We start from the raw sequence: 26905 nt of genomic DNA on the forward strand, positions 1-26905 counted from the left end.
TGGACTTGATGATCTCTCGAGGTCCCTTCCAGTTCTCGTGTTGTCTGATCCCATAATGGAAACCTCGTCAAGCGGCGGGTGCTGCAGCCCGGCTACTTCCAGCACCTCTAGCGCCACCCCAGGGCGCAGAAGACCAGCATGGGAGCCTGGCTGCTGCAGCGCAGAGCGCAGCCGGGAGCGAGCGGAGGAACAGCCCTGCCCCGCTGCCACCGGCCGCCTGTGCCGAGCGCGCTGCACTACCAGAGCTCAGCCCGACTAGCCAGCTCAGCAGCACGTGGACTCTGGGCGGAGGGGGAGGAGCGTGGTGGCGGTGACAGCGGCGAGAGGCGGGAGGGAGCTGGGAACAGCCAGTGGGCGGGGCCTCCCCCTTGCAACGGAATTGTGAAATTGTGGCCTCGTGGCTGGTCACGAGCTCGGCCGGCCGGGGCGGAGCGCAGGGCGCAGGGCGGAAAAGAGCGCGCGCGGCCGTGCTGCTGTGTGAATGTTGCCGGCGCGCGACGATGGCGGGCGGAGGGCGCTCTGCGCTCCGCTTCCTGCTTCTCGGGCTCCTGCTGCCGCCTGGGCCCGGGGCGGCGGGCGCGGGGCCGGCGGCGCTGCCGCTAGTCGTCAACACGTGGGCGTTCAGGAAAGCCGCGGAAGCAGGTGTCGCGGGCGTGGGGCCGGGCGCGCTTGTTCCCCTTCGCAGCGCTGCGCGGAGCGGGCATCCCTGGCGCCCCCCAACAGCAGCGCCTGTCTGGAGGGGGGGGGGCGTGGCTCAGTTCTGGCACAGCTGCCCGAGTGCGCGGGGAGCGGAAGCACAGACACTCAGAACATTGTGGGCCGCACTTGCGCTCCCAGGGGTGCTGTTCGAGCTGGGGAGGTGGGAGGTATTGTTTGCAGTGCTGCTTTACCTAAAGGGCTGCAACTGCTGTGTGTAGAGAGCCCCAAAGCAGTTCCTAAGCCAGCTTCTCTACTGTGGGGGTCAGACTAGTAACAGGCCGTTGTTGAAGCAGTAAGAAGTGAAACGCTAAATGCCGCATTTACCCACGGGTAGGTAGTTGCAGAAGGTTGTGTCCCTTTTAAATGTTGTTGTAAATTTCATAAGCTGAAGAGTAACAGAAGTGTGTTTTGCCTTGCTGTTTGTAACTCATTTAAAGAAAAAAAATCTCACCACTGTTTAAAGCCTATTTGGGTTTCAAACACTGGTGGGAATGATGGAAACATTGGCTATGTCAACACTACATTCCTGTCTCAAAAGAGCAATGTAGAGGAAGCACTGATTTGCAAATCTCAAGCTTTATTTGCGTAATCTGTTCCAATTGCTTTTTCAGAACAGCTCTTTAAAAAGTGTAGATGAGGTTCTTTCTGGTGAAAAAATTATTTTTCAAAGACTGACCGATGTTTTGGAGCACAAGTTTTTTGTAGGTAAAGACCTGCTTGGTCAGATGCAGCATGGGGACTCTGACAAAGCGGGTCTTTGACCATGAAAGCTTATGCTCCAAAATATCTGTTAGTCTGTAAAGTGTTACAGGACTTGTTTTTGAAGATACAGACTAACTCAGCTACCTCTCTGATACTCTGTTTTCAGAAGAGCCCTTATTTTTCTTGGGGGGGGAAAAAGTGGGGGGAATTCTTGCAAAAAGGGGTTTACTTCTCAAAAGAACCCTGTCTACACTGCTTTTTTTTCTCCAAAAAAACTCTTCTGAAAAAGCGATTGGAAGAGATTATGCAAATGAAGTTCAAGATTTGTAAATAGTGCTTCATTTGCATTCCTCTTTCCAGAGGAATGTCGTGTAGGTTCTTAATGATGATGGTAATTTGTTTTAGGAATATGGCCCTGCCAAATTCACTTTCATGAAAAATGTGTTATTAGACTACAAATTCTGGTGTCTTTCCCACCTGTTGTGAAATTTAGTCTCTTGTGCACATATACCCTATGCTACAGAGATCTCATGGGGAGAGCAGTGCTTTCAAAAAGGGAGTTGAAGGTGGGTTGCAGGGTTATTTTTGGAGGGGCACAGTATTGCCTGGTTTTTTTTTTAGCACTGCATTGAGAACTGGGCAGACAGAGAATGGTGACTGCTAATTGAGGGCTCAGCTCTAGGGCAGCAGTGGAGATGTAAAAGCAGCAATGCCCTCAAGTCCCAGCCTTCTGTGCTGCTGTGGGTACTAGCTCTGCCTTCAGGCCCAGATTCCTGGCCAAGGGTCAGCAATCTCCAGCTACCCAGCTCTGAAGGCAGCACTGCCATTAGCAGTGCAGTGGTCAGAGTAGCAGTACCACTGCTCCTCTACAGTAACTTTGATCCACCCCAACTCTGTTTTGGGTCAGGACCCCTACAATTACAGTATAAAGAATTTTCAGGTTTAAATAGTGGAAATGATAAACTTTACAATTTTTAAAATTGCTTGATTGGTGAAATTGACCAAAGTGGACAGTAAAGTTTGTAGGGCCCTAATCATGAATCGCCATACTTCGGGACAATATTGAGTTTTTACATTGCTTTCACTTCCCTTACTCCTTAAAATTTTGTGAACTTCAAAGTTGCCCCAGCACTTTGAAGTACTGGTGGGTGCGCTGCAGCTAGATGCATGCAGGTACTTTGAAGTTTAAGACTTTGGAGTTGCAGTGGGGGTGGAATTTACTTAATGAAGTGCTGCCTATGTATGGCAGGACTTCATTATTAAACTCCCAACACCCTAATTAACATCCTTCCTTTTGAAGGAAGGTTGTAGTGTAGACACAGCCGTGGTGTTAAGTGGATTCATTGCCTAGTTGCAGGTTCAGCAGTTCTCTATGAATTGAAAATTTGTTTGCACTTTGGGAGTCTTCAGGCATTCCATGCAGAGGCTCACATGACAGTTCCTTTTGTTATTCCTGTAGGGTAACCTGCAGGTGTTTCTGAGACTTTCAACAGATTTGAGTTACACATAGCAAAATGTCATAATGCCATATACAACAATGATATAACAATACACAGCAGATTATATACTTTTTTCCAAATACATCTTTTGCACATATGCAGGGCATATTTTTCACAAGACTTATCACAGTTTTGCAGAAGTGATGACCATATTAGTCAATTACCTTCCCCGTTGTATAGTATCCCATATGCACATATTTGCAGGACCTGGGCCCGTGTCCTAATCCTACCATTTGCTCCAGAGAAGTGCATGCAGGACTCCTTTAACTTCATTGTGGCTTTACATAGACTCTGGACTCATCCATGAAGCAGTTTGCAGAAGCAAGGCCCATGAATTTACATGACTTGCTCAAGACTTTTTTCAAACTGCAAACTAGATCTCCATGGCTAGACAACAGAGATGGAGCAGGTTATTTTTAGTGCTGTGTAACCTTTGGCTTTAGTTCCTTTTTGTTTATATATTTTATACCTTGTTAGGATTTATTTTGTGCTTTGCATGTTTTTAGTTTGGCGAATTCTCTGAGTAGGCTTCAAAGAAATGTTTTTAATATATTGTTCCTATGGCATATTTAAAGGGATTTTTTTTAAATACAATGATATTGCATGCCTGCCCAGACTTAATTTAGGCTCATCTGGGCTTTGATTATAATTGTGTGAAAGTCTGTGTGGCCTTAGTGTGGGCCCACAAACAGCAATTTTGGAGTCCCAGGGCCCCTTAACCTTCCCCTCTCTTCTTCTCCCCCCCCCCCCCCCCCGCCGCATCAGATGCGGGGGGCCACAGCCATCTCTCCCTGCTGGAGAATCCCCAAGCATCCACCACCACCATAGGAGTTCTGGGCTAGCCCAGCCCTGTCCCCCACCTGCTGGTATGAGCCCCAGAGAAGCCATATCTAGCCTCCTTTTCCTTACATGAACCCAACTTGCCTGCTCTGGGAAAGCCACAGTGATGTCTCGTGATTCAAAGATGCTGTTGGTATGCCCTGTGCAGGTCCTGACGCACTAATCTAACCCGCATGAATCAAGTGACACTTCTTGGCTGAGCTACAGCGCCTAAGGCCGTGGGCCCTTTTAAATGGTCAGGCCCCTGGGCAATTGCCTCTTGATACTGCTCCCCACCCGGTATCAGTGGGCCTTGCTTAGTGCCATTGACATGTTAGAGAGGAGTGCTTTAAATACATAACAATAAATTATTGGGGGGTTTTTACTTAGTATATGAAATACACTGTAATTGTGGAAATTGCAGAGGACAATCCTTCACTCTGCAAAAATATCACTTTCCATTTAAAAAAAACCACTAGCTGCCTATGCAAAAAATGTTGACTTTTTATAGCTGGAATTACACTTTTTGCTAGATTTCACCTAAGAATAATAACATATTACAATATTTTCTTTTATCTACATACCTATATTTTCTGTAGGTTTTTAATATTTTAAATGATGTTAGACAATAATTTCCACTTACCAGGCATGTGTGTTGATTACAGCATGGTATACCTTGCAGTCTGGAGGCTCTGAGCTTGATGCAGTAGAGAGAGGCTGTGCTCAGTGTGAGATTGAACAGTGCGATGGAACTGTAGGGTTTGGCGGAAGTCCAGATGAACATGGAGAAACAACTTTAGATGCCATGATTATGGATGGGTAAGAGAGCTACCTGTAGAAGAGAGGGATTTTTAGTACAGTTCAGTATTGGTAATTACATCATATGGACCATCCCATTGTGTTGATGTGCTCAGTTGAGTTCCCACTAAACTCAAACTCTGATGTTGATTGGCGTATTTGTGGATACACTAGAAAGAAGAACATATCAAATCAAGCACGGAATAATTGCCATGGCACCAGGATGTTTCAAATTTGACTAAGCATTTTTGTTGCAGTCTCTGACATTCATTTTCAGTAGCCTATTTGACAGATACGGTCACTAAGGGAAGCTTATGGAGTCCCTGTCTATTCCAGAATAAAGATATTTCCCTGAAAATGACACTTAATGTACAGTACATATGACTGTTTGTCTGAAGAGGCAGAAAAAGTCTTACTTTTGGAGGTTTGGTATAGCTGGAAGCTTAAGCATGATCTTAATAGACAGCCATTTGTTCTTTAATTTCCATACAAATTTTATTTGCTTGACGAGTCTTATGTATTTTAGACTACATTTATTATTTAGGTCTGTCCTATACTTGGAAATCTAAATGGTTTGCCTCGGGATGTGTTTGTTTAAATGTGAAATAACTACTTACACTAGTACAAATCTAATATGGATACAGTTATACCAGTAGACAGATTATTTCCACCAATATAGTAAAATGCACCTTTATAGTGATATAACTGTGTGTCCAGGGTTTTGTACTACTAAAAGTATTCTAGTATAAATAAAATGGTACAACTTCCTAGTATAGACACATACCAAGTATATATAGCAAAAGATATATAATTTGTTTTTATTTTCCTCTGTTACTATTTAATTTCTCAGTTCCATATTCTTTTTATTTCAGCAACACTATGGAAGTTGGGGCAGTAGCAGATCTCAGACGTATAAAGAATGCTGTTGGTGTGGCACGGAAAGTGATTCAGCATACTAAGCACACATTATTAGTGGGGGAGTCAGGTAATTATGTACTCGATTCATTTATTTCCAAGTGTTAACTTTGTCTTATGTTTCCTTATTGTATAGTGATAATTACCATAGGTAAATCTTGATGGAGGAATCCCACACATTATTCAAGTGAACGCTGTTAAGTAATTCTAATGCATTTATTCTTTAAGTTTACTAAATAGCTACAAATTGTCAGGATTTTATGTTCTGCTGTTTGTGTTTGAACTAAAATGAAAGATTTTAGTTCCTTCTATAGTCTCAGCTGCAACCATTAACTTTTAATGCCAGGGTATTTTTAATATCACTGTAAATGCAGATACTATGTAAAGATCAGAGGGGTAGCCGTGCTAGTCTGGATCTGTAGAGCAACGAAGGGTCCTGTGGCACCTTATAGACTAACAGAAAAGTTTAGAGCATGAGCTTTCGTGAGTTAACTCACTTCTTCAGATACTGGTTCTGGAAATCTGCAAGGCCAGGTATAAATAGGCCAGAGCAAGGCTGGGGATAACGAGGTTAGCTCAGTCAGGCAGGCTGAGTTGTATTGTCATCAGTAGATCTGGAGGTGTGAACTCCAAGAGAGGGGAAGCTGCTTTTGTATTTAGCCAGCCATTTACAGTCTTTGTTTAATCCTGAGCTGAGGGTATTGAATTTGCAGATGAATTGTAGCTCAGCAATTTCTCCAACAGAACACCACTAGCCATCACCTACAGTCCTCAGCTAAAACCTCTACAGTGCATCATCAGGGATCTGCAACCCATCCTGGACAATGATCCCCCACTTTCACAGGCCTTGGGAGGCAGACCTATCATTGCTCACAGACAACCTGCCAACCTAAAACAAATCCTAACAAGCAACTATACACCGCACCACAGTCACTCTATCTCAGGGACCCATCCATGCAACAAACCTCGTTGCCAGCTCTGCCCACATATACACACCAGCAACATCATTACAGGACCTAACCGGATCAGCCACACCATTGTGGGCTCATTCAGCTGCACATCTACCAATGTAATTTATGCCATCATGTGCCAGCAATGCCCCTCTGCCATATACATTGGACAAACTGGACAGTCTCTACGTAAAAGAATAAATGCACACAAATCAGACATCAGAAATGGCAATATACAAAAACCCATAGGAGAGCACTTCAATCTCCCAGGACACACAGTAGCAGATTTAAAAGTAGCTATCCTGCAGCAAAGAAATTTCAAGAACAGACTCCAAAGAGAAATTGCTGAGCTACAATTCATCTGCAAATTCAATACCCTCAGCTCAGGATTAAACAAAGACTGTGAATGGCTGGCTAAATACAAAAGCAGCTTCCCCTCTCTTGGAGTTCACACCTCCAGATATACTGATGACAATACAACTCAGCCTGCCTGACCTGAGCTAACCTCGTTATCCCCAGCCTTGCTCTGGCCTATTTATACCTGGCCTTGCAGATTTCCAGGACCAGCATCTGAAGAAGTGAGTTAGCTCACGAAAGCTCATGCTCTAAACTTTTCTGTTAGTCTATAAGGTGCCACAGGACCCTTCGTTGCTATGTAAAGATGTTTTGACAGAAGATACAATATACATGTATCTAGTATATGTCAATATTTAATTTAAAATACGAGGGAAGCTTTGCTCAATGAATGTGAAAATGAACTTTGAAATAAAATTAGGTGCCAGTTCTGCCTTCATCTTGTAGCAGAGTCATTGTACTTTGCAGTTTAAAGACATAGATGAAGACTTTCTGTCCCAAGTCTCTCTATCTCAAGAGTATGTAAATGGATTAAGTACTGTACAGGTTGGCACAATGCACCAAGTGGTGGTAAAGTCTATAAACAGTGGAGGTTTTCTCATTTTAAGGTAACAGTACTTTATTTGTGGATTAAAATCTTTCTGGTTGAAATAGGAAATGGAAGCTTAATTGGCTTAAGGGGTTTAAGTGTAGGGGGCCGTGTGTGGGAAGAAAGCATGAAAAGGAAAGATGAAATTTAAGAGCTGATGTGATCGTCAACAGAAGATGACTTTGGCAGCAGCATTTTGGATGGAATAGAAAAATGCTATTAGATGGAGTAGACAGTTGCTTTAGCTAATGCAAAGGTTCATCTAGGTTTGGCAAGGGAGGGCTAGAGTTTGAGATGTTTTATAGACCCTTTTGATTTGACCAGGAGGTGGTTACTAAGAGGATAAGAGGATTATGAGTAGCATACAACAGATCCAAGAGGGTATGAATAAAGTAGGACATAAAAGTCACAAACTTTGAGCTTCAAGGCGAAATGGAGGTTTAGGATGGTGTAAAGTAACAGGTGTTTGGGAATAGCAGAGCGACTGGTTATAACAAATGAAGTTTGACAATGACTGAAAACAAAGGGTATTAGTTGTCAAATGGAGGTGTAATTAAGGAACTGGAAGCTGCCAAAAGACATCCTGAATTCACATTCTAAGGCTATAAGAGGTTGCCATCATAGGTAGAAAGGTCATGTAGTGGGAGGGTAGAAAGTTTACTGCAAGAGTCAATCTTTTCTTTGGCAAAAGTAGCTGGATACAAAGCAGATTAGAAGAGGGATGTTGGTAGATTTGGAGAGAGTCAGGCTGACAAGCTTCAGGTTCACATTAGAAGAGTGAAAAAGATAGAAGTTGGAGGGAAATAAATTATTTGTGAAGGAAGTTTGGAATGGTCCTAAAGATTTTTCTCTGCAAGCGCTCAGCGAGATGAACACAGGGATAACGGAAGCTAATATATGGAGCGAAACCTGGACAACATCTAAATATCATTTGAAGGCACTTGAACAATATCATCAATGCTGCCTCAGGAGGATCCTAAATATCTCTTGCGCGGATAGGTGCACGAACACTAGTCTCTCGGAAGAGTTGAACACGACCAGCATTGAAGCCATTGTCATTCATCAGCAACTTTGTTGGACTGGTCATGTGGTTCAGGTGTCTGAGCAGTGCCTCTCAAAACAGATTCTGTTTTCCAAATTGGAGGAAGGACATGGGAGCATTTGGGGCCAGCAGAAGCATTATAAGGACATGCGGAAGGCACACATGGAAAAAGTGCAGCATCAGGGTTGACACTTGGGAGAACCTTGCCTAAGACAGTTCACAGTGGAGAACAGTAATTTGTGAGGGGATTGTGCAATTTGAGAAGTCCTGCTGCAGTGCAGACGAGGAGGGGTGGAGAAGAAGAAAAGAGTGTTCAAAACTGCTTCACACCCTTCCAATAGCTACTAACACCTGCCTCTTCTGTGATAAGATCTGTGGCTCCAGGACTGGGCTGATCCACCATTGGTGGACTCACAAATATGAGGGTGACAAGAAGACGTCCTACTCGTTACCGAGTGACTGCCAAGAGAGAGATGTAGTGTGAAACTGGGAATGGTTTCAGAGGGGCAGGAATTGGTAAGGCAAACAGTGATGGGCTAGGATAAGAGACTCAGTAGACTGTGGAGATGAAATTTAAAATCAGTTGAAGAGAGGAAGGTGAATTTCTGTTGAATGCAAAGTAATTTTTTCTAAAATATATTTAGAATAAACTAAAATGACTACTTGTAAGAATTTTTCCATATAATTGCTTCTGCTTTTGATCAAGCTACATAGTCAGATGCCCATAATCTGCATATGTGTGCACTTTGATTGGAGAGTGAAAGGAGAAAATACCACAGACCTGACGAGAATTTGCCGAACATGAGGTCAATATTTTCTAGCACATTACCAACACTTCCACTGCTTGCTATGCTCTTAGACATTTAGGGGTAAATTACAGCTAAATAACAGCACAGGATGCTGAGAGCCAGAACTGGTGGCTGTAAACAAACATTACTGGACAACAGGAAACTTGGCCACCCCAATGATAAGTGGCCGTCTGGCTAACTAAAACCATCCCGGATTACAAAATTTATCAGATGAGTGTTCCAGATTAGAGAGGTTCAGCCTGTAGCATCTTTCTTCCTAGAAGGGTGGAATATAGTGTCCTCAATAAATGACTAGTTGGATCATGATTAATATCAGAGACAAATCGTTTCTTAATATAATTTGAGGAATACATTCTAGACTTACAAGGGCATGAGCTGTATATAAACTAATGTCATCCTGATTATAATGTGTATAGTATGATTAACAGTGTATTCATGCCACAGTGTTGTTGAAGTTGCCTTTTTTCCTTTTAAAGCCTCACTGTTTGCAGAAAGCATGGGATTTCCATGTGAAGATTTAACCACTAAGAATTCTCTTTCAATATATTCAAAGTGGCTTAATCAAAGATGTCAGCCAAACTACTGGAAGGTATAGTATAATTTGTTTTATTTTTAGAAATTTTATCCCACAATGTTGCTTGTTATGTCTGACTTTTTAATAAAAGATATTTCATATATGTAAGGAACAAAGAACGATCCATTAAACTTTTTTTAAAATTGTGGAATTCTCTTACTTAATATACGTGGGAATTGTAAGCCAGTTTGCTATCAGACTTGCAGAATCCTGTTAACATTGTTATTGGCATGGTGACTTTTTTCCTCTCTCCCCTCTTCATTTTGGAGCAAATCCTAACTCTCAACAACAGGACGTGATTTCTCACTGAGGCACGAATACACAAATTTGAAATTAAGTCTCTAATTGAAATCCTTTACTGGAAACTAAGGCTTTAGTTTTGTGGATATTTAAGCATGTGAGTGACTTTTACACATGGAAGTAGTCCCATTAAAGTCATAGGGACTACTTATATTAAGGCCTTCCAAAATTGAAGCCTAAAGTGGTAGGTGTAGCCCACACAGTCAGTTACATACTTGCGGAGTACAGTCATCTGTAGGTGGTTTTTGGAATCTGAAAAGTGGTGGAGTTGACACTTTCATTTGGTGCATATTCTCCTATCTACTCATTTACTTGAACGTGTCCTGCGAAAAGTGTTACTTTTAACCAGGGTTAGTCATCTGAAGCACAGGAGGCTTACTTTCTCTCTTAGGCTCTGGCCACACTACCGCCTCCTTTCAGAGGGGCTATGGTAATGTGGTACTTTAGAATATGCTAATGAGGTGCTGCCATGAATAAGCAGTGCCTCATTAGCATAATGGCAGCCGCACGTGCTTCAAAACTGCCAGTTTGGAAATGCATGCTGCCTGTGTAGCTGGGGGCCTTTCGAAATGACCCCCCTGATTTCGAAAGCCCCTTCTTCCCATCTGGTTTTGGGAGGAAGAGACTTCTGAAATTGGGGGAGTGGGGGCCGTCATTTTGAAAGGCCCCCGGCTACGCGGGTGGCATGAGTTTCGAAACTGTCAGTTTCGAAGTGTGTGGAGTTGCTATTATGCTAATGAGGTGTTGGAATATGCTAGTGAGGTGGTGCCAGGAATATGCAAAGTGCCACATTACCATAGCCCCTCTGAAAGGAGGGCGTAGTGTGGCCAGAGCCTTAGTGTGGTACTAACAGCAACTTTGCCTTTATTTTGATTTCTTTATCTTGCTGAGGAGTGCAAACTTGTTTTTTTGACCAAAGAATGAGTCTTGAGATTGTTCTGTTAGTGCCTATTAGAGAAATAGACCCTGTATTGCACAATGTTGAAAGACAAACAATGTGTCTTATAGTAAGAATATCCATAGCTTCAGTATAAATGTTGATTAGGAATCTAGAAATAATGTACAGCAGTAGCTGTATAGTGGATGTTTTTGTTTAAAATGCATTTTCACTGAAATATGTATTACAGAATGTAATACCAGATGCTTCAGAATCTTGTGGACCATACAAACAAGCTAAACAGTTTAATAATGAAGAATGGATCAACTCACAGAAAAGAATAAATATTGATAATCATGATACAATTGGTAACTCTCCCTCACGCTTTGGTTATTTTATAATAAAAGATGTGTTCATTTCTTAACTCATGATCAACTTACTCTTAATGAAATCTAACAGAGTATTTCAGACTGGTGGTATGATAAATGCTCAGCACCGTTTTCAAGTGCATGTTCTACTTGTGTACATTTTGATGTAGTTGAATGCAACTCCTTAGTCAACTTGGAGTTTAAAAGTGTGTATGTTCTTTATATATATATATATATATATATATATATATATATACTTCTAACTTTTGATTTGACTAATAGCATTGTTTGCAAGCAAAATGGTAGGCTTAAAAACAGTTAGAAGTAATCTTGTAAAGACTCAGACTTTTATTTTGGGGTTATAGGCAATTTTTTTGTGGTGTTTCTCATTTTTTTTTTTTAAATATTGTATTTTATGATAAATTTTTCACAAGTTGACGTAGCCAATATTTCATAACTGTAAACTTCAGAGTAGCATTTCCAAACATCTTACTACAGATTTATATTTTGTCAGCTAAATTTTATCTTCTGCATTTTTTGGACTGTATCTTTGAACTGTCATGCAAAAGGTCTTTGAAATTTTTCATTAGCAAGGAGTTAGCACTTAAAATTTTAAGTGCTGAGAGACAAAAACAAATTAATCAAAGTACTTGTCTAACTAATTTCAGTGGAAGACTTATTGCTTTAAGAATGTCTGAACTGAGGTTTGAATTCCATAATTCCTGGAAGTGTTGGTTCTTAAGACTTGTGGGTCATATGGTGAAATGGTATGTCATGTATTCATTTGTGCTTGGCAAACGTTATTAAGGTTTATTAATGTATTTTATAGCATTTGTTAGAGGCTTTTTCAACTCTTGGATAATTTAAAATTTTTAGTGAATGTTTGTTTATTTTATGCATACTAGTTCTAATTCTTTTACTGAGAGTGCTTACATATGGGCCTGTTTTTAAATGTTGTATAAAATCAATATTTGGTCAGGGGCTCTGAAAAACAATAAGGTATAAAACTTCAGTTTGAAAATAGAGCCCTTATAAGAGCTTTCAAAATAAGAATCCTTTTCATGCTGCAGGATAACATTGATGTTTTGACAAATATATTGGAAATTATTCTTAAACTTGGCAATTTTTGATTCTACAGGCATGATTGTAATTGGTCGTTCTGGAAACGTTGCTGTGGGGACATCTACAAATGGTGCAGTCCACAAAATCCCAGGGTTAGTATTTCGTCTGAAAAACATATATGTTTACACAGTGTGTATGTAATTCTTGATTTCCTCTAATTATATGGGCAGGTGAAGTGATATTTTGCTTCTCTAATGACTGTATTTGTTCATTACAAGCCCCATTTTCTGGTGGATCTTACTATTTTTAGTGGGCTTGGGGGTTTTTTTCCTCTGTAAAAATATAGTAGAATGTACTACTGTACTGCCTCCTTATTCATTTTTAAATAGGAGCAAGAATATCTTCTTTATGGGCATTGTCTAATGAATGTGTTCGGTCTAGGATTACCCAGCATATTAGTTGTTGAACTGAGTTTGTTTCATGCTTGTATTCACTTTGTGGCCCCTATTTAAAAGCTTTAAAAATACGGTAACTGATGTACCTTTTCACTATTTAAAGCTAAAGAAACTTTTAAAAAACTCATGTAAATGGCAAGTTTGGTTTGTTCTAATGCAATAAATGTGTCAGAACTTCTGGAGTCGGAACAGGATTAGGGAATGAGGGCTTGTTTGCTTTGTGGAACTATTTCTGAATACCTGTATGAACTGTCTTATTCAAGAGTAAGTTCCTTTTTCCAAATTTGCTTACGCCACCATGGAAGTGGACTAAGCCAAAACAGATGCCTTCTGTATCTTCAAGGAAGAATACTCAGGAAGGCTGAAACTGTAGAGCAGTCATATCTTGTGTGTGATTTTTGCACTTTTTTTATTTCTTGGCAATGTGTTGGAACATCCACATGTAAATGCTTATTACTGAGTAGAGTTATTTCATTATCATGGTGCAAGATTTTAGAGATTCCTGGACTGTGAACTGTGATACAGGGTTTCTATTGCTGTTATGATTGATTTATACAAGAATTCTGTTTTAAGAATTTAACTTTACATATTAGTCCTAGCTCTAATCTGGTACACTGATGTAACCCAGCTGGCTTCAGTCAGGTTTTACAGTAGTGTAATGGGGACTGGAATTTGGCCCACTGCAACTAACTGTCTTCACTTTAACTTCATGGGGTTTTTTCCTATATATAGGCGCGTAGGGGATGCTCCAATAGCTGGAGCTGGCGCTTATGCTGATAGTAGAGTTGGAGGAGCTGCAGCCACTGGAGACGGTGATGTCATGATGCGCTTTTTGCCCAGGTTTGTCCCTTACGTTTTTGCCAGAAAATTCCTGTGAAGCAAATCAACGAAGTGATTACTAAAATTATTGTTTTTATTGTCTGTTTATAAGCTTGGCCACAGTTGGCTTTTTTTTTTTTTTTTTTTTTTTTTTTTGTTTATGCCAGTCAGCATGGCCATAGAAACCAGACAAGCTGCTCATCCTGTGTTTAGACTACAAATCACTTACCAAATCTTCAACATGTTTTCCATATGTCATAGCAAATCTTGCAACTGTTGCCAAACATTCAGACTATGATTGAAGGAGTGAGTAGATTCCAAATGAAACTTGCTCTACCAAAATGCCTTGCACTCAAGTTTCATTTGGGAGAACAAACAAACAAACTTAAGCGCTAGAAGAGAAAATGGTCACAGAGATGGCTGGTGCCCCCCGCCGCCACCACTGGCATTTATATATAGTCAGAATCCTAATTTGCACCTGCTCCCTTTCATTTCCAAAAATGATAGTCTCCCCTAAAATCTGGATATCTGAATTTTGCAAATAGTCTTCACAGGACAAGTTTTACAGTATTCTATTCCAGAGGGTACAGAGGCATTTGTGTTTACAACAGAATCCACAACAGTGATCCAGACTACTCAGGCAATTGAACAGCCCACTCTGAACTCTGGCTGTAAGCTTGTATTTGTTTGTAAGTTTTGTAGCTGTCAGTGGATTCTGAGCTACTCCAAGTCAGTCTTGAAATAAGAGTGAACATTGTCACAGTTGATTATGAGTGTGAATTTTGAGAAGCAAGGTATAGCACTGTGTTGATTTCAGCTGACAGGCTAATAGTTTAGATACTGTCATCATTTAGGCAGCCTGAAGAACTGTTTGCAAAAGCTTACAACCAGTGCTTATCCATGCCAACTTCTGGGATATGACTGGAGTGGAAGACTCTATCCCTTCTGTTAATATTAGAGTGCTTGTTCTTGAGCCGATTGACAAGTGTGTGTAGTCTAGAGTGAACTAGATCTGAATTCTCAAATCCAGAAACAGTAAGTAATTATTCTGCCCCTTGTTTTTTTGCTTGTGAAATACTGATGTTTGCTATAAGTTAAAGTGAGTGGTTTATGAGGTTTCAAAGTATGGAGTAAAATAGCTCTACATTCAAATTTTTAATCAAGATGAGATGAAAAGAGAGCTGGGGTAGGGGGTGGTAACTTTGTGTCTGATTGAAGATATGGAGTCCAGAGGTAAGAAACTTGTCAAAACGTGAAAATAGTCCTCTTTCAAAATGCTACATTTTGAAGTTCACTTTTTTCCTGAGCTGAGTTCCACTTATTGTAACAAGATACAGCAGCTTCATATAAATCCATGTGCCCTGAAGGGAAAACACAATACTCTTACCACATTGTGCTGTTAATCGTGTTCAAAATCATTGACTCTGAGATTGTGCATTATGGAAATGTAGGATTGGTCAGTGATATCATTACTCTAATGATACTGTGTGTCAGATATCCGTGATAGTAATATCATTACTCTAACACAGATACCGCGTACATGTTACAGATTGAACCCCTCTTATCCAGCACCCTCAGGACCTTACCTGTGCTGAGGGACAGAATTTGCTGGACCACAGGAAGTCAATATTGTCTGACACATTACCAACACCATCACTGCTTACTAGGCTCTTAAAAGACATTGGGGGCAAACTACAGCTGAACAATAGCACAGAACATTGGCAGCCAGGACTGGTGGCTTTAAACATAGTTTGAGACCACAGGAAATGTCCACAACCCCAATAAGTAGTTGTCCAGCTGACTTAAAATAATGCTGGATTGTGGATGTTGCCAGACGAGAGAGTTCAGCCTTGTGGTAAAAGTATTTAAGTTCTGGTTTTGCATTTAAAATAAACCTCCCCTACAAAAAAAAAAAAAAAAAGTGGGGGGAGGTGGTCTTTGGCTCTCCAGCAAAGCTGAAACAACTTTTTTAAAAAAAAAAACAAAAAAAAAAAAAAAAAAAAAACCCTTAATTAAAACAAATGGAAGTGAAGTTGGATAACACATTGCATTTCAGGATGGACTTACATTGACTGACTGCTTTTTTGCAGAAATTCATTATTTTCTTAACTCCACCCCAATCTTTGACAGCCCAAGAATACTAAGGCTTCTTTAGAAGTAGGTCAGTTTATAGTCCTTTTAGAAATTAGCAATAACGTGTGAATTGGATTATTGAAGTTTAGTCATGCAGTGAGGAGAGAAAGCAATTCAACAAATCTTGGGGTTCTACATACACCCTTGAAGCAGGAAGAAGTTGATTAGTATCTTTATCTCCAGTTTTGTATTTGTGTCCCAAAATTACATTATTTTGCTTTGTTCATGTTAAGTGGACATATATGCTGTGTGGTTTTTTTAGAGCACTAACTGAATACCCTAATATCTTCTACATGGAGTTTTGCTCAGTGGTAACTTTTTCTGTGTACTCCAGTAATTGAATGAGTTCCAATACAGCATATTTTAAAATGCCTTCTGATTATATTCAGTCACATTGAGTAATACTTGTGATTTGTTTCCTAAATCAGCTATCAAGCAGTGGAGTATATGAGGACAGGAACAGATCCAACTACAGCTTGCCAGAATGTAATTTCCAGGATCCGGAAGTATGCCCCAGACTTCTTTGGTGCTGTTATCTGTGCCAACACTAATGGAACTTATGGTATATCTTCCTATTATATTTTGTTCAAGACAGAATTTTGACACAGGCAAGTGAAACATAAAGGTGGATTTTAAAGCAGCTGGCAGGTCACAATGCTTTTTCACTTTAACCATGTTGGGGGAGTTGGTATAGGTGGTCTTTCCACTCTTGTTATCAAATACCAGGCATTTTATTAGGTCCAGAGGTACGTGATAAAATGAGAGCCTGCCAAACACCCAGTGAATCGAGGTTGGACCTCTTCAGCCTCGTGTTTAAGATTTGTACAGAACTTTCCTGATATATGAAACCATTAACACACTGAGTTTCTCATACTTTCACAGGTATGAGGAATTTGGAAGAGGGGAAAAAAAATTTAAACCAGACTTTAGGATGTGGCACAAGGCAGTCTTTATCAGAACATCCAAGATCCACCATTGTGCTGGGCATCTCATCATTGAACTCTTAGGGTGCATCTATACCAGGAACTAACTTTGAAGTTAACTTCAGAGTTAGGCACTATATCAAAGTAGCCAGCTGAGAGTCTACACACACTTTTTTCCTTACTTCGAAGTTAGCTTTGAAGTAGGGTGCCTAACTTTGAAGTCCTTACTCCATTCCCAGGAATGGAGTAGTGCCCAACTTCGAAGGGTGTGTGTAGGCACTCTACTTTGAAATAAGCAACTTCAGCGTTATTTTTGTAGTGTAGACACAGCCTCAGAGCTTGGTTACACTGCCACTTTGTAGCACTGTAACTTCCTCACTCAGGGAAATGTTTTTTCACATCCCTGAGTGCAGCAAGTTAATAGCACTGTAAAGCGCATTGTAGACAGGCTCCTAGCACTGGGAGCTACACTCCTTGTGGAAGTGGTTTGCATAGGTTCCTGAGAGAGCTCTCCCCAAGTATTTGGTGCCATGACCTCACTGCCAGGTTAAAATGCTGCCATTGCAGTGGTTTAACCTTAGGCTTAAATAAGTAGAAAGTAAATTTTGCTGATCAGTATGGCTTATAGGGTAAACTGATTGCTGTATGTCTCTGATTTCCCGCAGCTCTGTGTTTGAGAGATTAACCTTGGAGGAGTACATTTAAACGTGTCAGTGTTAGCATATATAGTAGGGTCTCCATGTTGTGAACCCTCACAAATGTTGAATTTTGCAAATATGGCTCCCGCCTGGAGCCCAGCTGCTGGCACTCCTGCTCTGGGGAAGCAGCGGCTGCTGGCGCTCATGAATAATTGAATTCATGAATGTTAAGTTTATGAACCTTGAGACCCTGCTGTATATTTTTTTTAATTTTTATTAAGTGAAGTACACTGTTTCCACCTGAAAAAAATGTATGTGAAGAAATCTCAGCATTTTGGTTAAATGAACTGGAGCAATTTCCTTTCACACTGACAAAATTTAATAATTGGTTCTTTAGAATATCAAATTTGGCAGACGTATTAATCCTCTAGGGAACATGTTAAGTCACTTTTATTTCTCTTTTTTTAAACTTTTCTAGGTGCTGCCTGCAATAAAGTTCCAGGATTCACTCAGTTTCACTTCATGGTTTTTAGTCCTTTTCTAAATCATTCATCTGAGCAAATAGTAGACTGCATTTAATTTTTTTCTGCACTAACTACATTTACACTTAAACCATGGAGGAATAGAAGGCAGAAAAGGTTCAGTGCCATTTTAGAGTTTGAAGTTTCCTTTTGTACAGATACTTGATGAAGAGCATTGTATGGAGAGAGAGAGAGAGAGAGTGCATATCTTTCTCGTTTTAGCATATTTTCTTTTATTACTGTGTCAGTAAACTTGACCTGGTCTTAATATAGCAAATTAACTTATTAATGCGTTAGATTATTTCCAGATTCCAGTAGGCACTTTGCTTTCATCTGCTAGCTGAATGTGTTTGTGGGAATGTATTTTAGATTTCAGGATACTGTGTAGAGATCAAAAATACCTACTAATGATAAAATGGAATTTCAGCATACCCTGCTGGTGTGTTTGGATGATTATAGTTTAAAATGGAAAATATCTTTTTGGAACCAGTCTCAAACAGATGGAAGTTTGTATGACTATAGACCAACAAAATTGTTCCCGACTGTTTTTTCTTGGTACAACGGAGAGCAACAAAGTTAGCTGCTGCTGCTTTTGTGGTGATGCATCCTCATACCATGATGTTCAGTCATAGTGATGCAGTGTTACATTGCAAATGTTATCCCAGAGTGTTAGGAAGTTACTCTGTTTTGTGGCTTGCTGCTAGTTAGGTACGCTATCTTCAATTCAAAAATTGCCCTGTACCCCACTCCATCAGGTATCAACACCTGCTCCTTCTGTGATGAGACCTGCTGCTCCAGAATCGAGCTGGTCAACCATCAATGGACGCACAAATAGGAGGGTGACATGAAGAGGTCCTACTTGTTATCAAGTGACAGCAAAACTCTTCACTCCCTATTTACTACTTATGGGAACAAACAGATGTTTTTTACTCCTCCTTTCATCCTATAAGGGTTGGGTTGGATCTCAGCAGCTGATGGGTTCATTTTCAGGAGATGGTTTCCTTCTTTCCCTTTTCCTTTTCCCTGTTGTGTTCTGTCATTGTGGGCTGTGTTTCTATGCTCAGCATTCCACTGCTGCCTAAGATGTACAGATTCCAAGCCTCCAGGACCATTCAAGAAGAACAGTGGGTGGTATATGTCTGATTTTTTTCTGTATTAAATGATTTCACTAGCAATAATTCCATATTGTGAATCTCTTCATTGAACGCACCTTTTTGGCAACTGAGCCCTGAATGAAACTTCTGGTGCCTAATTATGAAATACAGTACATTGTCCCATGTTTCCTCATTATTCATTATGTGAAAACTTATACTGCTGTCTGTGTTCTTCGAATAGCAACAGCACTGTTTGCAATGTACAGGTTGTTTAAATTGCTAATCACAATTTAGGCTATATTCCAACAATGCAAATTGTAAAATTGGCGCAAAAAAAAAAGCGTGGCTTTTTTTTTTTTTCAACCGCTCTTCTTGTCCAATAGTTTAATAAACTGAACTGTTCTTTTTCCCCTCTAGTCACAAGCAGACTAACACTTGAAATGTGTCACTGACTTAAGAACTGGTGGTTACTATTTTTTAATAGTTTATTCTCCTTGTTTCCTCAGGTTGTGATAATACCTTTACTCTTAGATGATATTCCAATACCCCCAATTTGCAAAAGTTTTACATATTTGATACTGGGGGAAAAAATTTGAATGATTAATTGAATTATAGTGAGAAAAACAAGAAGTAGTTCTGTGGCACCTTATCAACTGATAGTGAGGAAAAACAATTGTTCAAACAAAAACACTTTTGAATTGTTTCAGTATCTCATTTTGCACATAAGAGCCTTGGACAGTCGATCTGCAACATCTTAAATAGTAACAGAGAGGAAGCTGTGCTAGTCTATACCCTATCAAAACAAAAAGCAGTCAAGTAGCACTTTAAAGACTAGCAAAATAGTTTATTAGGTGAGTTTTCGTGGGACAGACCCACTTCGTCAGACCATAGACTGTTCTGGTCTGGCTATGGTCTGAAGAAGTGGGTCTGTCCCACAAAAGCTCACCTAATAAACTATTTTGCTAGTCTTTAAAGTACTACGTGACTGCTTTTTGTTTTGCAACATCTTAGTTATCCGTTGGTGCTTGTGGCTGCAAAACTTAAACATATTTCGGACAACAAATATCAATAGCAAACAAGATTTCAGTAAATCACCACCCAGGGTGATTGTGCAGTAAGGACTAGTAAATGCCAAAAAGACACTATACGTGAAAAGATTGTACACTTAATTTATGCCACAAATTCACCTTCATTGACATGGAGGGGTCCTATTGAGCAGCTACACTCCACTGGATAGAGCAGACACCGGGGGTGGGGGGGTGGGAATTGATATATACAGTCTATGAGAAGGAACTTAAACAGCGTACAAGTGATAAACTGGCAAATATCTCATTTGTAAGCCTTGATGCATGGAGTAATGTACACAACAGTCCAGTAATATGTGCCCCTGTGACAACAGGAGATGGGGTTTCATACCTTTCAGAAACAGTAGACTCCTTGGGAAATGCCCTCACAACGGAATATTTAAAAAGTAGCAGTGAAAACAGAACAAAAATTCAACAGTAAAGAGATTGCTGCAGTTGCAAATATGAAATGTATCAGCTAAGTTATAGTTTAATAAGACATAAGTGCTATTGTGTTCCTGTGTGTTTTTTTTCTTCTTACTGTTCCTAATATTCTGCTGCTGCATCTGCACACAGGTAATGAATATTGTGTGTAATTTTTTTAAGTCAGTTTATCTAGAAAATTGTGCATGGTATGCCCCCTTAGATTTTGCAAAATGCTGTACTGAGTTGTAAATTAACATGTTTTAGTGATCAGATTTGCACCACTGTTTAAGAAATATGCGGAGAAGTATCAGTGGGAAAACTTATTCAAATCAGTCCACCCTGATTTGTAGGTTCTTGCAGCATGTTTTCTCCATCAAATTATAATTTTCCTATTCCCAGTGTGCCACTTGTATTGAAAATTGAATTATTGGAAAATTGGTGCATTCTGTTTGCAGTAGGCTTACTAAAGGGAAATGCATCCTTTTCCCATGTCGTTCTATAAATATTTCAGTTAACTTTCTACTTTGAATAAAACCCCTGGGTAATGCAAGCTTACTTTAATGTAGCTTAATAATTAGTTTTTTGGTATCCTTGTAGATTTTACCTTAAAATAGCCATTGCCATATGTTCTGAGTTTCTGTCTTTTTAAAAGTTGGAAAAGCTTCTAGCTAAGGATTACTGTTGGTTTTTAATGAAATGCTATAATGGTTCTGTTGATGAAGTTCAAACTGCGGGATTAATTTTCTTCACTGGCTGTTGAATACGGAATGAAAACATGCTATAAAAACACTTGTGGAAGGTTTGCATCAGTTTGAATTAACTCTACCCAGAGTGGTGGTGTTCTGTAAGTGTCAATTCTCTGTACATTTTGTTAATTTTCATGCAAACAAGTAGCCAAGAGCTATAGAAACAATGGGAAATGGGCAGGTAAGGCCAATATCTGAGCACAATTTAGATACTGAAGACCGCTACTAAGCTCTGTAAAGTATCAGTTTAGATATTTACCCTAAATTGCCAGCAGTGAGCATGCACAAAACCCTCTGTCCTGCTGACACAGAGTTGTTTTGCATTCACACCTAAGTTCCAGTGGAATTCTCCAGGTATTCCCTTTTTATGTGATCCAGTGAGTGTGCATGGAGCATTCCTAACCTACAAAAAAAAAAAAAAAAGCAGCTAGATTTGGGTGGGGCATGTCCAGAATATGTGACAGCTGAGCTATGGTGTAAAGAGGCTGTCTTCAGATCTGCACTCTGCCTGATTTGGAGCAGGAACTTGAGCTTGGGTCTCATCCCTTGTGAATAACCTAACCACAGAATAGTAACAGAGAGGAAGCCGTTTTAGTCTATACACGATCAAAACAAAAAGCAGTCAAGTAGCACTTTATCCACAGAATTGTGGGGTAGTCTGTTAGAACCATTCCATTTTCTATGAATTAAGTATTCCCTGAGCTGCAGAGGGGAGAGTAACCACACACCTCAAGTAGTAGTAGTAGATGGCATCCTTCAGTCTGTATAGACTATGGATCACGCCCTTTAAAGTTTCAATTGAGGACTTCATTTACAGCGTCTATTGTGACTATAAAGACCCATATGAGAGTGACAGTCTTTGCTGCATCTCTTGCAGATGTAGTGGGTGTCTGGCAAGTCCTTACTGTGCTTTCTGTACGCTCGCTTCTCCTCTGCTAGCTGTCTGATCTTCAACTCGCCCTTCTGAAGGCCCTTGTGTAACCCCTGCCTCCATCTGCTGCAGTTGTCTGCTAGTTCTTCCCAGTTGTCCAGCTCGATGTCTACCTCTCGGAGGTCTCTCTTGCAGACATCTTTGTAACGCAACTGGGGGTGTTCGGCAGGTCTTTTGCCAGAGGCTAACACCATACAGGATGTTTTTTGGAATCCTTCCATTGTTCATCCTGTGGATGTGGCCAAGCCAGCGGAGTCAACGCTGGCTGAGGAGGGTGTGCATGGTTGGGATTCCAGCTTGCTCGAGGACGGCAGTGTTGGTAACTCTGTCCTTCCATGATATTCCAAGGATGTGCCTGAGGCAACGCAAGTGGAAGATGTTCAGCCTCTTTTCCTGGCAGGCATATGGGGTCCAAGTCTCAAGTAGGACTGAGCTATTGGGATTTAAGCTCAACATAGAGAACAAATGGATATACATAAAATTGAGCTGGGAGAAAAAAGGTAATGCAATGAGAACTCTTCAAAGCTCTTTTCAGTTGAGTTAAGTGTAGGCTTGAAGATGCCATGGAGGTCTGTTGATTATCTTGGGTTTAGCCCTTTCTTGGCAGAACTTGTATGCATCTCAGTAAGACATGGATACTGGTTAAAAGTGTTTAATCTTATCATGGAGGCATTATCAGGAATGCCACAAATAAGAATTGGGTGTGCCATTTTGAAACTCATGAGAGCGTGAGGGTGTGATATTGAGTGATAAGCTGTGCTTGAAAAAAGTACTTCAACTAATTATAATCCATTTTGAGTATTAAAAGGGGAGGATGTTCATAAACCCAGTCCCTAAACAAACAGGGATCGCTTTTGTATATGGAATTTAGGGTCATAATCTAGACTGTAAGAAGGAAATAGCAACTGGAAGAGCAAAAGCAAGAGCGAGTTTGAAGGCAATGGATAAGATGTGGAAAAGCAAAGGAAAGAAGCTGAGCATTTTGGAAACATTCAGGATGTTGTACAGATGTGAGACATGGGTGATAAGAGATTTGAAAAGCAGACTATTGGCATTTGAGAGGAATTGCTCTAGGAAGATCCTGAGAATAGGACCCAGACAGAAGGACACCGAGGAGAAAGTATATAGGACGATACAGCCAAAAGAATCTACTGCACAATGTCATACAACACAAGTTATAACTATTTGAGCATATTTGCAGAATGAACAAAATATCAACACCCTGGTATTCAGAATAATCCACGGCTCAAATAGGAGAGGCAGACTCACAGAAATGGGTAGATTGGGGCAGAGCTACTCTACAGAAACTAAGCCACGCATTGGACAGAGAAAGATTGAAAGAAACAGCTTGAGAGGCATCAGACACCAGTGGGTGCTGACCCCCTGGTTGATTTGATATCGCACTGCCACAGTTCACCTTTTAAAGAATGTGTTAAAAGATTAATAGAGGCAGAAAACTACATTAAAATGATTTTATTAATGTTTCAAGATTAGTACTTAGAAAAACTTACATGTCCCAGAAAATTTGCACTGATCATCCACAATGTTTCAAACCGTTTTAGTCCACCAGGTAGTAAATGTTAAAAGGATGTTCTTTCCCTGGGTTTATCACTATGAAAAATGGTCTCTTTCATCAAGTAATTGGAGAACTTGCTAGACAGTTTGATTGCTTTGAAAGGCGGAAACCAAACCATGTAACAGAGAAACTACTTGTTGTATTGCTTTCCTAATTCCTAAAATGACTGGACAAATTACTGTGGGATTTAAATGGGAGTGAAGGGGAAAGTGAGCTGGTAATTGGCATTATGTCATAGTTATATTTTACGGATCCTTGGTTCTACATAAACTATTTTATTGCAGTAGCATTGTGTGGTATGTGTGCACTATGGAGCTGATAGGAGACATGCTTCATAACCATGATAACTTAAAAATTGTATCTATTACATTCAGTACTTTAATTCATTAAGCACACAGAAGGTTCATGCTCTAGAAAGAGAACCTAAAAAACAGTGCGCCCAAAACAGGTAAATGTACATTCAATGCTTGGATCAATCAAATGTAAGTGTATTGGGTCCCAACAGATACGCTACAGTGATCCTTCAAAGGAAGTCCTTCCAGAAGATCTCTTCTCAAAGAATTTCTTCCGAAACAGTGCGTCCACATGAACAAAAACGGATCAGACAAGTGATCTGCTCTTTTGAAAGAGAGTGTCCACACAGCCCCAGCTCTTTTGAAAGAATGGACCAGTGATTGAAAAAATCAGGTGCCATGAGAACTGTTCTCTTGCGGGGGGGGCACCCCGCCCTGCAGAGTGTCTCCACACATTTTTCTTTTGAAGGAGCTCTTCCTGAACCAGGTGTGGAAGAGTGCTTTTGAAAGGAGCACTGCTTTCTCTTGATTTAATCTCAAAAGAATGCTTTTGGTGTGTAGATACTCAGATGGATTATTTTGAAATAGCCCTCTTTTTCCAAAAAATATTTAAAAAACTTACTAGTGTAGATGCAGCCTTTGTGTCCTGCTTGCTGAATCCTTTGGGTATGTCTACTCTTCATTAAAAGATTTGGGCTGGCCCATGTTATCTGTTTCCAGGTCAGGATGCAGAGCTATAAACTTTCAGTGTACGTGTTCCAAGCCTGGGTTCTGGTACCATGCTTTGCAGAATCTGAGTCTAGGCTCCAGACCACGTCTGAATATTTATACATCAATTTTATAGCTCAAGTCCAAACCACATGCTCAAGTCACCAGTGCTTCAAATATTTTATTACTGTTATATGCTTTTGAGACCTACTTTTTCTAAATTCAAAATCTAATTTGTGCTACCTACCTCTTTTTGGATGTTAGTTCTTAGTATTCCTTTCTGAACTAGATATTTGCCAGATAGATACACAGGTTGCAGAATTCAGCTGACTGGGTCTAACTGATGGGAAAACATGCCACAGCTTGCTTATATAGCTTTGAACTGCTATTTAGTTAATTCACTGATAGTCCTTTTATTTTTATGTGTTTTACTGGACAAGACTTTCCCTTACGAGAGTTGTATTGTCGCTTCTTTGAAATAGCAAAGCCTGTGCTGCTGCCTAAAAAGATGAAATGTTTGAATTTTCTATAGGCACTTACTAGTGATGTGGTATACATAACTATTGCCTTGCATTACTAGGTTTTTTCCCCTCTATCTCAAAACAAGGTGTATGCAGGAAATAGGTGCTGTATGGAATTTAATTACTAACTGTTGGAACTAGTGAGACAAACATCGGTTGCATGGTTAGCTTTATTTTAACTGGAGCGTATGTAAATTAAGCACTGCATCTCAAATGTCCTCACTAGGGGGTTTGTTCTTTCCTTCATGTAACTCCCATTAAATTTACAGCGAAAGAACATTTATGGAAATGTCCATGCAGCAGATGTGGCAGAATCTCTGATTTTTATGACTAGTTTTGCCATTACTGTTTGTGATGCTGAAGCAGGCAGTAAACATTTTAGATGGTTGTGCACTTAAGAGTATTTGGTGGGTTTTCATCTGCCCCCCAGACAGATGGAATCAACATAGCTAAATACACCTGCTGCTGCAGTTCTTTCTTGCAGAGTATAGCTGTTATGTTTACAGTCGCAGGTGGTGTTATGTAAAATAAAAGCTTTGCAACTTGTAACTATGCCACTTATTCAGGTAATCCCTGTGAGGTGTTACTGATGATTTTTGTAAAGGTGTGTTTGAAACAAAATAGGAAAAAGCTTTAGAAATATAAGGATTTTTTCCCTCCCTGGGTAAACTTTTGCAAATTCACTATTGTGAAACATCAACTGCTGTTTAGAAATGATCCACATAAGATTGTGTGATTTTAAACAGGAAGTCTTACTTTCTGACAGTTGAACGGTGTTCTTTCCAAGGCTGGCAGCAAATTACATTTCATTGTGTTTGTATTTTATTCACTTACATTGTTGAAGAAGCTTCTTTGGACTTTGATTGGTCAGAATGCACTGGATAAAGCCCAAAAAATGAAATTGTAAAGCCTCTTAAATGCACTTTGAAGGTTTAATTGAATTGCATGGTTACTCTTTTTGCATTTACCTATCACTTTACCTCTGAAGATATCAGACTTCAAAAGCATTAGGGAATTAAATCAAGAAATTCTGTGATATAGATCTTTTTTATTATTCCCTTATTCATGGAACACTCGGCACATATCAGACTTCCTAGGTATAATATTTTGTTTTATGTCTTTACTACTTCTGGGTTTCAGAAATTTATCAATCTTTTCTAAGATGTAACTAATTTATCTTGACATAAGTGCAAGTTGAAGGGAATAATGAATAGCATCATTAAATGTCTCCTAGACGTACAATATATGTACAAGTTAAAATCCAGACACAGTATTGTGTAACTTGCATGCAGACAGCTGTATATAGGGGGAGCCTCACTGAAGTTAGTTGAAATCACTGTGGGCGTAGTAGGCTTCATACACCTGACTGAATACATTATCTGGGCCTGAAAGTCTCATAGGGCAAAACCAAAGATGCATCAAACCGTTTCCATTCTACAATTACATCACATCCTGTTGCCTTAATTCTACCCAGGTACATTCTTCAGTGTCCTGAAGACAATTCTTTTTCCAGGACAGAACTATAGCTAATTGTATTCAGTATTTACTTTCCTTTCACTCTTGGCCATTCGGCTTGGATTGAATGGGTGTTGGGTAAACAGTGTAATACCAGGCAGTAGCAAAGGCCTACATGCAAGATGGAGTAGGGTTGGCTTCCTTATATGTTGACTTGAATATTTTGTAAAGAAATTGGTCGTTTA

The 26905-nt window shown here is 40.0% G+C and overlaps 1 protein-coding gene across 4 annotated transcripts; it reads left to right on the forward strand.

The window, feature by feature from the left end:
• Positions 1 to 379: 379 nt before the first annotated feature.
• AGA (aspartylglucosaminidase) lies at positions 380 to 19241 on the forward strand. 4 transcript variants are annotated; one of them, XM_074992983.1, is made up of 9 exons: positions 380 to 642; positions 4385 to 4538; positions 5390 to 5502; positions 9653 to 9765; positions 11178 to 11295; positions 12434 to 12509; positions 13545 to 13652; positions 16193 to 16326; positions 18602 to 19241. In XM_074992983.1, exons 1-9 carry the CDS (start codon positions 501 to 503, stop codon positions 18679 to 18681), a joined length of 1038 nt encoding a protein of 345 aa, XP_074849084.1. In that variant the 5' UTR covers positions 380 to 500; the 3' UTR covers positions 18682 to 19241. The 4 variants fall into 4 exon arrangements, with proteins under 4 accessions (XP_074849084.1, XP_074849086.1, XP_074849083.1 ...); XM_074992982.1 differs by having other exon boundaries at positions 383 to 642; positions 17804 to 19232; XM_074992984.1 differs by lacking the exon at positions 380 to 642 and adding an exon at positions 649 to 1029 and having other exon boundaries at positions 17804 to 19234.
• Positions 19242 to 26905: the final 7664 nt, after the last annotated feature.

The sequence above is a fragment of the Carettochelys insculpta genome, chromosome 4, assembly GCF_033958435.1.
Source record: "Carettochelys insculpta isolate YL-2023 chromosome 4, ASM3395843v1, whole genome shotgun sequence".
Taxonomy (NCBI): Eukaryota; Metazoa; Chordata; order Testudines; family Carettochelyidae; genus Carettochelys; species Carettochelys insculpta.